Source organism: Rhipicephalus sanguineus, chromosome 9 (assembly GCF_013339695.2).
Source record: "Rhipicephalus sanguineus isolate Rsan-2018 chromosome 9, BIME_Rsan_1.4, whole genome shotgun sequence".
Lineage (NCBI taxonomy): Eukaryota > Metazoa > Arthropoda > Arachnida > Ixodida > Ixodidae > Rhipicephalus > Rhipicephalus sanguineus.
In genome coordinates, this window is record NC_051184.2 from 28,489,205 (window position 1) to 28,501,334 (window position 12,130).

At 43.3% G+C, this 12,130-nt stretch overlaps 1 protein-coding gene across 7 annotated transcripts; it reads left to right on the forward strand.

The window, feature by feature from the left end:
* Positions 1–794: 794 nt before the first annotated feature.
* On the forward strand, positions 795–9,438 carry LOC125759809 (endothelial zinc finger protein induced by tumor necrosis factor alpha-like). Of its 7 annotated transcripts, none has more exons than XM_049419044.1 (7): positions 795–1,053; positions 2,545–2,630; positions 2,920–2,979; positions 3,263–3,322; positions 5,275–5,334; positions 5,706–5,800; positions 6,883–9,438. In XM_049419044.1, exons 2-7 carry the CDS (start codon positions 2,574–2,576, stop codon positions 7,598–7,600), a joined length of 1,050 nt encoding a protein of 349 aa, XP_049275001.1. In that variant the 5' UTR covers positions 795–1,053; positions 2,545–2,573; the 3' UTR covers positions 7,601–9,438. The 7 variants fall into 7 exon arrangements, with proteins under 7 accessions (XP_049275001.1, XP_049275006.1, XP_049275000.1 ...); XM_049419049.1 differs by having other exon boundaries at positions 2,571–2,634; XM_049419043.1 differs by having other exon boundaries at positions 2,571–2,630; positions 6,883–9,437.
* The last annotated feature ends 2,692 nt before the right edge of the window (positions 9,439–12,130 follow it).

Genomic DNA, 12,130 nt, shown 5'->3' on the forward strand with positions numbered 1-12,130 from the left:
GATCCAAAGGCAAGCGTCGTAACCACTCGGCTATCCAGACACGCTAGCATAGCATAGCCTTGTATAGTATAGATAGAAAGTGAGTGGGAAAGGGAAGTGAGGGTGAGGAGAAGGGGAGAGTAAAGCATAGCATAAAAAGAAAGAGAAAGAAAGACAAAGTCAAAGAAAAAGAGAAATATACAGGGAGAAGGAGAGAGAAGGAAAGAGGAAGAGAAAGAAAGGGAAAGTGGAAGAAAAATAGAGCGAGAAAGAGAAAGAAATGGTTAGAAATAAAAGAGAAACAAAAACGATAAAGATAGCAAGCACAGCCATGTGTAGTATCGCAAGGGATGGGAAAGAGAAAGGTGAGAGAGTAAAAGCCTAGCCATGCGAAGACCAGCTCTGCTGTGATCCATCTTTGCGCGGCTTAGTGCATGCTGCGCTAACATTTTTTATTTGTGGGAACCTCCGAGTACACTTTGTACATTGTATAGGAGAGGGGTGGAAATACATTCTAAGAGAAAGAAAAAAAAGTCACAGTTTCGCCGCAACGGCGAAGCAATGAATGCGATAGCAACAAATTGGAATGTTTCACGAACAACGGCAAGCAGCGGACGCTCTACGACAGCGCCTGGTAGAAACACGGCAGGAGGCGTGTCCTCCGTGATCGGCTCTCGATGGGAAAGAGTGCGTGCGACGTTCCATACAGTAGTTAGAGGAGGCGTTGATTGTAACCATAAAGTTTCATAGAAATTCTGTGGTTGGAGAGCCCAGCTTTTGCTCCAGAGTCTGCTAACTGTATGTGTGCCCGGTGTGCCCTCAGAAATATGGCATCTATGGCGTCAATTTAACTGAGAGCCTTCGAGATTGGTTTGTTGAGCGCCAGCGCCGATACACAAGCTACTCCTATCCTTTCCAAATCAAGCCGTTGATTTGGCCGAAGGAAATGGCGCTACTATAATGTGTTGCGAGCAGGTCGTGGTTGCGAGTTTCGCTTGAAGAGTCCGAAGTGGATTTATTCGACTTGCGTTGTAGGTCTGCCGTGAAATATCGTTACGGAATCGAAAAACTTCCGTGAGTACTCTTTGCCTCAGTTATCCTTCCCTCATGACGCAAAAACTCAATAAAAGACCGCTCAATAATGTTTCTTGCGTACGAGTTTTAGTAGACCTTGCCGAAGGTCTACTTGTTGAATAAGTCGAGCTCACACGTCACAAATAAGTGTACAGGGAAGATAGACTGGGATAAGATGAGGATGAAGCGAGAAGAAATTCGTGAGCCATTCTGCTCTGTGAAAGTGCGTGGTATGACCAGCGAAGCTTTGTAGCGCACGAAACATGGTGACACAGAAATTTGCTGAAAGGTAGATACATTTTACTGTCTTGGAGCGGTGGCGGCGGTCGTCGCGTCGTATAGCACACACAGACACAAATTAATTCTTGATCGGTGAGGATCACTTGTCTTGATCGGCGATTTGCCCTTCGCAAGTGCGCACTACGCCCCCCCCCCCCCCCTTTACGGAAATCTTACATTCACATTGGAGAACGGCAACTTGTCTTTCTGTTGAACAGCCACGCAAACAACTGATACAAAGACAAAAGTAACAAGGCCGTGACTGCGTCCACTAAGGCAACCCCTCGTTACAATTGCAAGCCATGTTTAACAAGTGGCACTTAATGAACTTTTCATTTTATAATAACCTGCCAATGGATTAAACAAAATGATTATTTTCATTCACTTCTTCAATGATCAACTACTTGCAGACATCCCTTTCTGACTTCAGCTCTGAATGTATCATGCAAAAGCTGAAGCAGCACGCATGAAATGGCTGATTCCGCAAAAAAAAAAAAAAAAAAAAAACCCTGCTTGAATAAGTTCAACAAGGAGTATGCTAAAGATCCTGTGGTGTGGAGTTAATTTTTTTTCCAGAAAGCGTGTTGGCACAAACATAATAGTTCCATAGCAACAAAAGGCAGTAGCATTAGCTGACTCAATAATGACTTCTCGAATTATTGACGATAGGGCGCAGTATTCTGTCTTTATTTCTTTGGGTATTGCTTTGCTTGCTCAACAATGGCTTCCTTAGGCATCAAAATGAGATAAAACAATTGACACCTTACTGCACATAGTTAAACTTTGATATGGGATTATGCTCTTTATTCACCAAGCACGTGTGTTTCAAAGCACATGGTTAATTACCATCTCGACTCAGAGATGTATTTTGGAAAACCATTCTCAAGGCATGGAAGGTGTTGACATCAAGGTAGAGCAGAGTAGTGCTGAACGCATGCTGCCTTTTGCAAGTAAAGTGCATTTTTCTGTATTGATTCCCCCGTCTTGCGTTGAAAGTGTTGTGATAATTGTGGGTTTGTAAGGCAACCAGATGCAAATCAGTGTTATAGCAATTCATTTGGTGGTACCAAGGATCTTTCTCACATTCTTACAGTTATTAGTTTTTATCGTTTAACACTACTATGCTTTAATCAACTTGGATGAGAAACGGGGTCCTTTTCTCAGCATGCTCATATGGTTAAAGGTATATGAGTTTTTCCCAACTTTTCACAGAAATGTGAATAGAAAACCTTTTTCAGGGCATGACAGCTATTGACATCAAGGCAGAGCCGAGCAGCCCTGAATCTCTGCTGCCCTTTGTAAGTAAGGTGCATTTTTCAATTTTAATTATCAAGCTTTATGTTGTCAATACTGTGCTTTGTGTATGTTTATAAGGCAGCCAGACGCAGATGAATGATATAACTATTCATTTGGTGGTGACAGGTATCTTTTTCAGCTTCTTACAGTTAATAGTTCTAATTTGTTCGCATTGGTATGCTTAAACGAAGTTGGATTGCAAATAGGGGTCTTTTTTCAGCATGCTCGTCTGGTTCAAAGTATGTGGTATTTTACTCATCTAAAAAATGTGCATAAAAAAATCTTTTCCAGGAGCTCACCTGTGTTGGCATCAAGCTAGAGCCAAGTAGCCCTGAACCCATGTTGCCTTTTGTAAGTAAAGTGCATTTTTTTGTTTTAATTCTCTGGCTTTATGTTGTCAATACTGTGCTTTGTGTGTGTTTATGAGGCAGCCAGATGCAGATGAATGATATGACTATTCATTTGGTGGCGACAGGTATCTTTTTCAGCTTTAGTTTCAATTTGTTCGCACTAGTATGCTTAAATGAAGTTCGATTGCAAATAGGGGTCTTTTTTCAGCATGCTCGTGTGCTTCAAAGCATGTGGTATTTTTCCCAACTCATCTAAAAAATGTGCATAAAAAAACCTTTTTCAGGAGCTCACCTGTGTTGGCATCAAGCCAGAGCCAAGTAGCCCTGAACCCACGTTGCCTTTTGTAAGTAAAGTGCATTTTTCTGTTTTAATTCTCTGGTTTTATTTCGTCAATACTGTGCTTTGTGTGTGTTTATGAGGCAGCCAGATGCAGATGAATGATATGACTATTCATTTGGTGGCGACAGGTATCTTTTTCAGCTTTAGTTATAATTTGTTCGCACTAGTATGCTTAAATGAAGTTCGATTGCAAATAGGGGTCTTTTTTCAGCATGCTCGTGTGCTTCAAAGTATGTGGTATTTTTCCCAACTGATCTAAAAAATGTGCATAAAAATATCTTTTTCAGGAGCTCACCTGTGTTGGCATCAAGCAAGAGCCAAGTAGCCCTGAACCCATGTTGCCTTATGTAAGTAATGTGCATTTTTCTGTCTTGATTCTTTCGTTTTGCGATGACACTACTGTTCTTTATGTAGCCTTTTAAGGCAGCCAGATGCAGATGATTGACATAACTGTTTGTTAGCAGCCAGGATACTTTCCGGTGCCTTACAGTTAATTGCCTGAAATTAATCAGTCTCGTCTGCTTAGCTGAACTTGGATGGAGAATAAGGCTCTTTTCTCTGTGCGCGTGTGTGGTTCCATGTCTATACTTGTTTCCCAACTCACCTGAGCAAATGAAGAAAATTTTTTCATTTTCTTCATTATGCCTGAGGGACCCCAACAAACGAAATACAGGTGCGGCAAAGTACCTAGCTAGAAGAGCTCATGCAATTAGCATGACTAGCAATCGAGACATTGAGCTGCCCTCTGCCACCATACCAGTGAGAGATCCATTAACAGCGGAGAAAATGGCCAATGTTTTTGGCATTGTCACATGCAAAGGCACAGTCATCATCTTGAGCGCCTCTCAAAGTGCACTCGGAAACCAAAAAAAAGGCCGAATCTCTACTTCAGCATTCAAGATTTTGTAAGAAATAACAAGACGACCAGACCTACGTTATACACTCAAACCTCATTATAACAAAGTCACACCTGCCACGAAAATAACTTCGTTATATCCGAAAATTCGTTATATAAACGTTTATTTGTAACATTGTTTGTATGACAAGACTATTCTTCATTTACTTCACTTTAACCGGTAATTCGTTATATCCGTGTTCGTTATATGGAGGTTTGAGTGTACTCGCATCGTATGGACCCCTGGTTGTAAACACATTGCAGGAAACGAAGCAGCGCATGCTGTTTCCATATTGGCCGTTTAGGCGTAGCTTCATGCTCCTTCTTTGCTGCACACAGTACCTTTATGCCCTTATTGTACTGGGTAGTCCTTTATGAAAGGGAACACTCAAGGCACCATGTTATTGGCGAGTTTACTGGTCGAAACTTATGCTCATCTTTTCAAGTCATTCCAAACCGTGCTGTAATGCTAAAGTAGGCGTGTAGGGAATGTTTCTCCTTTAAGAAACCATGGGCATTGAACTTGCAAGTGTTATGAGGCTTGCTTGCCCTGTAAAATGGAGCACAGCTCTTGGGCACCCGTCCCTGCATTCAGCACCAGTGTACCTCGCATGCAGATGTTCAAGAGAAAACATTGCTCAATAAATTGAGCAAAGAGTATGCTAAAGATACTGTGGTTTAGTCTAACTTTCCTTTTTTTTTTTTTGTCGAAAAAACACATAGGCTCAAGCATAGTTTCATAACAAGAGAAGACTAGCATTTGATGACACAAAATACCTTTTTCTACTTAGCTAGACTCGAAGATGACATTGCAGCCTAGCTTCTTCAACTGTTGTTGATAGGATGCTGTATTCTGTTCTTTCATTCTTTGGATCTTGTTTTATTTGCTGTCCAGTGGCTTCCTTAAGTTTCAAAACAAGATAAAATATTTGGCGCAATGGTACACTTCATTCAAATATGATGTGGAATCAGGCTCCTTCCTTGGCAAACAGGTGTGTTGTTCGAAGTATATGGTTAATTACCAATTCAACTCAGAAGTGTGCTTAAAAAAATCTTTTCAGGGCATGGAAGGTGTTGACATCAAGGCAGAACAGACTAGCCCTGAACCCACGTTGCCTTTTGTAAATAAAGGGCTTGTTTCTGTATTGGTTCTCTCGCCTTGGACAGTGTTGTGATTTTTGTGTGTTTGTAAGGCAACCAGACCGATGGTGTAATTATTCACTTGAAAGCACCAAGGATAGTTTTCATATTCTTACAGTTATTAGTTTTAATCATTTCCCACTAGCGACTCCAGGTGGTCGAAATTTTCGGAGCCCTCCACTACGGCGTCCCTCATAATCATATCGTGGTTTTGGGACATTAAACCCCAGATATTATTATTATTATTACAAAGATTGAGCTGGCATTTTTTTGTATGTTGAAAAGCACGCTTCAGTCAATCAAATCAAGTCTCTTAACAGCTCTGCTTTAAGACTGTGCTTAATGTTTTTAGGAGGACGTCAAGACGAATCAAACAAGTCTCGATGACAAAGCTCTTGACAGTAGCAGCGCTGAAAGTTCAAGAGACATCACGGATATCAAGTCAGGGTGAGCTCACCGGTGTACACCGCAAACCGGAGTAAACCGCAACACGATTGACAGGAATGGTTGTCTAAGGCAGTAAAGAAACAGATGTTTATTTTATTGTAAATGGCTGTCTTACAACCATTGTACTTCTCTACATGTGATCCTTTTGTTTTTTAAGTTACTTAGGACCTCGCCAAGTTCACTTACAGCAACTCGAACTTATTAAGAACACAAGGATGATGTTCAACTTATTCAAAGGTAAACACAAGCATTGGGAGTAGTGATTCACTGATTTAATCTTATAATACTGACTTGTGACATGTACAACTGTATTGTGAAGGCCATTTGTGCAAAAAGACACAAAAAACCCAGGGACATGAAAGAAAACATGAGACAAGTGCAGTTTCTTCTTTCTTTCGTGTTGCTGTTTTTTTTTGTTGTTTTTTTTGCCCAAATGCCCTTCACAGTGGATTGCCAACTCACCCAACGCTCTGTTATTCTACAGATGTATGCACCCAGTCAGGTTCTAGAGGTATATTTGTAGAAGAGCAGACAGGTGGGCCTGAGCTGGCCTGCCATGTTGCACTGTGATGGTGGGATGGTGTAGAAGAGATGAAGGCATTCTCGACTTTTGCACATTAGACACTGGAGTCACATTTTTATGACACCCAGTTACGTGAGCCACATTCACACAGAGATCCTATGCAAATATGCTCCCATACCGTACTTATTTGAATTGAAGGGTGCCACATTTGAGTGCTGCCTTTCACTGTTTTGTGCATAACTGCCATAGTTGCCTGTAGCAGCAGAAGTGTTGCGCTGTTAAGCACATGGGTGAAGGTTTGATTCCCGGCATGGAGGAAGGAAGAAAATTAGAAGGGGGCATTGTGCATAGTGATAGAAAGAAAGCTAGTAGGTCAGGCGCACATGCCAAGCTTCGCTTGCCCCCATTTTCCCAATAGGAGAAGGGCTCATAATTTTGTTGCTGTAAAGAAATTGTCTTTAATATGCAGTTTCATATAAGACCATTGTAACTTTCTCATGGTGTGATGCAATTACCAATCTTGTAAGTTGGCAGTTATTATTATTATTTCCATGTCCAGGATATCTGAAGGTACTGGGGAATCACTACCCGAAAAGCCCAGAATTAGCATCGGCACTTGCCCCGAGCTCGACATTTGCAAGCGGAACGCTGGAGACAAGGACTGTGTGACAAGTCATCAGGCGACACACTGCAATGCGAGACGGCGCGCCTGCCCCATTTGTGGCAAGTTTGTTTCTCCAGCATCTATCGCACAGCACCAGCGTATCCACACGGGTGAGAAGCCCCATGCCTGCCTTGTCTGCGGCCAAAAGTTTGCCAAGAAGTCCACGCTCTTTACACACAGTCGCATGCACACAGGTGAGATGCCGTATGCGTGCCAGGTATGCCCATCCAAATTCTGCAGGAAGGACTCTTTCGACAAACACATGCAGCTACATGCAAGTGGAGTAGACTTGCACCACTGCCCAGAGTGTGGCAAGAGCTTCAAGCTGATGATATATCTACGAAACCATCTGAAGTGGCATAGCGTGGAGAAGCCATACCCGTGCCTCCTTTGCCCTTCCAGGTTCACACACAAACGTAATCTGGAGAGGCATGTGGGGACTCACACAAGTGAAAAGCCACACAAGTGTCCCATGTGTGAAAAAGTGTATTCCCGGTATGAATACCTCACAAGCCACACGCGCAAGATGCATGATGGAGTCTGGAACCCCATGGCAAACACTGATAGGAGGGTCAAGATCAAAAAGCCACGTAACCCTGCCTCCTGTATGTGAAGTGTGATGTGGAATTCGGAATTTTTCCATTCTTCATGCTGCAGTTCGAATTCAGCAGGAATTGTTACCTTTCGTTTCAAAACAGTGTTATTCTAGTCGTTCTCACGCTAGATGGTTGTAGTCTGAAAAACTGGCAGTACGTGGATTATGATATGCAAATTCGCCGCATCCTGCGCTTCAGGCCAACTGAGATTGGCTGCTAAATATGTACGAGTCATGGCATCGCTAGATGGTTGGAGGTGCTTTCATTTCAGGTAGCACCTCTTACCATCTGCCGCTTGAGATGAGACATGAAGGAAAGAAGTTAAGCTTGACAAAAGTAAACTGCCCATCAGTACATTACTCAACAGCTATGGCACTGCACAGCTAAGCTGCTGATTGCAGGTGTAATCTCTTCATTGCTGAGTTCAGTGTGCATTAAGTGCAAGAACACTTGTGTACAGTGATTTAGATGTTCGTTAAAGAACCCCTCCCCACATGGTCATGTCTGTTAATCAGGATGTGGTTTTGGAAAGTGAAATGTTTGAATATAGATTTTTTTTTTTTTTTTCACAGAGCATACCTTTGTAGGCATGAAGGAATGTGGTGTCGAGCTTGTATTGTCTCGCTCGTGCATTTTGTGCCTACTCGGCAAATGTACTGAAGGATCGTCAAAGAAATGCTTTGCGATGAACTGTTGTGACAGGTATGTTCTATGCACCACATCTGTCACATGTAGTCCACCACTTCACATTGTATGTGTTTATGTTCTATGAATGAGGCAGCGTTTTGGTGATAGCTTGCGAGCGACAGTGCTTTCGAAATTAGGGAATGGCTGGAATCTACTGAACAGCAATAAAAATATTGTTGCTATTTGAAACATTGTCCCAGCAATCTCTGGGAACATTTTGCCCTTGTGCCATCAAGAAGTATGCATTAATAAGTCTGTCAAATTACTTAACGACACTGCTGTAAACTTATGCTCATCGTTTCATAAGATGACGTCAACATGAATGAAGAAGGACCAGCTGAAGCAGCTGTTGACAGGAGCACCTGCGTAACATCACAGACAAGCAGCACTGAAACTTCATGAGGCATCATGGATGGGCCGAGTGGTTTTCAGTGAAGCAGCACCAGGAAGCATGAAGTGTTCAACTTTAGAGAGCGACAGCATGTCCACCTCAAGTGTGGATACACACAAGCCTCCACGAGTGAGCATGTGCTCCGTACTGACCTCATCAGCCGCACTGTCGATGGCCCCACTGTCTGATAACATAGTCGAATACAACTCTCTTGACTGGACTTAACATTTCTTGTGGATTGGCTTCGAACTCTTGGGAGTGATGCAAAGTGTGTAGTGTAGCTGTTTCACCAAGATTCATTCGTTCATTCATTCATTGCTCTAAAATCTCATACATTAGGTAATAAATGATGAATGGACTGCACTCATTTGTAATCAAAGGTGTGTCCTGGGTTTTCCATTAGGTGGAGCCAAGTTTCACTGCAGCACCCCCCACTCCATACATGTCAAGTAAACGAAAACGACCTTCTCAATTGATGCAAAAGTGAAAATGAAGGGATAATGTGGTTCTCACGATGGCCTGCCTTCAGTCTGGGTGTAAAGGTGGCTAGCATAAACAGTTCTTAGAATGCAACATCAGAGGTCCTCGGCCACCATTGTCGTCAAAAATCTGCGTAACCATAACCCTGCACTTTCACCAATGATGGGATAGGTCCGACTGAGTCAAGGTACGAGGCAGGCTTGACATCCCCTTTAGATGATTAGAAGGAAACGGCCGGCCCCTGTGCGCGCACCTTTTCACTAGGCTGGCGCGAATATTCGAGCACTTTGAATATTCGGACGAATATTACAGTATTTGAATTCGCTTTGATTTGAATTTAAATTATTGGAAATTTCAAAGTATGCGAAATGAATGATTAGTCTGCATGTAACCCCCCTGCAAAGGTGGTTCACTGCAGTGGAGGGGTGCTATGCCGTGAATACACCTTCCAGGGAAAATCAGCACTGCCGCGAAGCCTCAATTCAAGGTTAAATGAACATATTACCCTCACATCAACTCGGGGGTGTTAGCAGAAATTTTTTTAGGGGGGGGGGCACCTCCTTGGTCTGAAGTGGGGACTGGGCAGGTAAGTGTGGTCGAGTGTCATTTTGCGCTCTGTATCCAATGGGAGAAAAAATTTTTTGTGGGGGGGGGGGGGGGGCACAGGCCCGATGTGCCACACCCTGGCTATGCCACTGCATCGACTCATTATATTTTAATTTTAAAAGCTTGTTATACCGGCTTATATGCTCTAAGTGTAGTAAATTTTAAAACGTAACATATTTTGCAGATTATCACTTGCATTCCACTTCCTTTGAACCAAAAAATAATGACATTTGCACATGCCTTGTTTCAAATTAAAAAAAAAGAAATATTGTGCAGGTTAGTTGGGTCATGACAAATATGCTCACTTTTCTCTTTTCTTTATAATATGTGATATATACTATTCGAATTCGATTTCAAATTATTTGACCTAATCACTATTCGCTTCGAACCTACAATTTACTATTTGCAGAAGCTTACTTTTCAGTAATGCCAGTCTCTCTCAATGGTAATACAAACACTCAGTGGTAGCCTTGAGGGAGGGTTCATTTTGAGAGGTGGCTTTTGTTACAGGGCCGGGATCCCAAGGTGCATTTATTTGTGTCCCCCCCTCCCCCTCGGGGATTCTTAAAAGGGATGCAAAGCCCCTCCACCCTTGCCTGAAACCTTAATGTTGCCAATCGTTTGCTAAACTTGATCCAGACATCTAGTATACTGCTAAAATGAAGCAGTTGTCTAAGCGAACTGAAGAAAACTAGGTGATTGTGGTGTAAAAGATCACATTATCGTGGCGTAAAAGTGCTAAGAAACATTATGGAACATTGGCTTGATGTTCTAAACAGCATTAAGCACATGAAACCATCAGAAGGCCCGTTTTCAGTGGTTTTTTCCTCTTTCCTTTTTTTTTGGGGGGGGGGGGTACATTTTTGTCATGCCCGTGATTTTCGTATGCATATAACAAGATGCAATCGTGGATGGCAAGCCATACACTGTGTGTGCAAGGGAGAGCATGCAAGGTTACAGAGCCCAAGAAGCACTGCGCGTAATGTGCGCTGCCTTAGGGCTTGCTTACACCGGCGACTTATGAGATCGTGCAACCAGGGCGGTCACAGATGTTCCAGCACACTGATGTCGCAAAGTGACCACTCGCAAATGGTCGCTTTTGGCTAAAAAAAAACGGCTGTCTTGAATCAGTTGCTTGATGCTCAGTATTACTGTCGCATGTCAAGACTGTCATTTTTCTACCAGGAAGGACAAATTGTGACCGGATGCTGCGCTACTTCAGTGTGCTACAACATTTGCGATCGCCTTGTTTGCACGACAACGTTGGTTGTAAAGCAACCCGTCGCAAATAGCCATAAATGGGCCACTTTGGCCCTAAAACTGACTGTTTTGGCTCGGTCACCGTCTGGCCCGCTGCTCGATTTCTCAGTCGTGCGACTGCAGTCGCAAAGCTAGTTAGCCAGATGCATAGGAAAAAAACGTCTGCTTGTTTTACGTGGCGATGGCAAACCAAGCAGATGTGAAAGCCATCACAAGTGCGACACATCCTGGTGAAGTGACTGGGCAGGTCGGACTAGATGGTCGAAATATTTGTCACACTGTGTTGCCTTTTTGGTCGCCAGTCGGAAATGACCACGTGACCCCTTCCAGTCGCTGGTGAGAATGAGTCCATTGCATGAAAGAAAAGGGGAGAGGGGGAGGCAGTTTGTAAACAGCATAGAGCAGAAGTGGGGTGATGAGGGAAGTATGTGCTTCCAACTTGCCTTGCCACAGTGGTTGTGCAAGCTCTCCCCTCTTCTGATTTCATGTATGTAACGTTTGTTGCAGACAACGACTGCGAAGGGCTGAGATGGCTGGCACCATCTTGTGCACCATGTAAATTTCCTCGCTAATTGTTTTGGAGGTTGCATTACAGGAGCGGCGCCAGCGGGGGGGTATGGGGGGGCAGTTGCACCCCCCCCCCTGCCTCCCCAGGATCAAACATTATCATAATGCAACGCATAAGTTCCCCGCCTCCCTGCCACCCTCGAAGGGACTCGCTTGTTGTGGCTGCACCCCCAGCTAAAAACTCCTGGCGCCGCCCCTGTTGCGTTATCTTTGTATTCTGGAGGTGTAGTGAAGTGAGAAGATATGCAGTGTTGCGACAGTGCGTGCTCACAGTAATTGAGAGAGATCTGTCTGTGCTTGCCTTTGTGTGCAGAGCAACAAGCGCTCGCAAGTTTAATTAGTGAGGGTTCTGCTGCGTTTAGGTTGGTCTATACGCAAATATACACACCCCTTCCGAAGTAAATTTCTGGCTACGCCCCTGAGGAGGTATACAAGTCTAGGGGCCCAGTTTTGTACACAATCGTATATGAACCAACCGTGATACATAATGCGAATTCTTGGTTGCATTACGTAGATTTCATGCAAAATCATTTAAGGGATCACATGATTTATATAA

Coding starts and splice junctions, on each gene's coding strand:
- LOC125759809 (XM_049419044.1), top strand. CDS start 2,574: ATGACAGCTATTGACATCAAGGCAGAGCCGAGCAGCCCTGAATCTCTG. Junction 2,980..3,262: donor CTGAACCCATGTTGCCTTTT/GTAAGTAAAGTG, acceptor AACCTTTTTCAG/GAGCTCACCTGTGTTGGCAT. Junction 5,335..5,705: donor CTGAACCCACGTTGCCTTTT/GTAAATAAAGGG, acceptor TAATGTTTTTAG/GAGGACGTCAAGACGAATCA.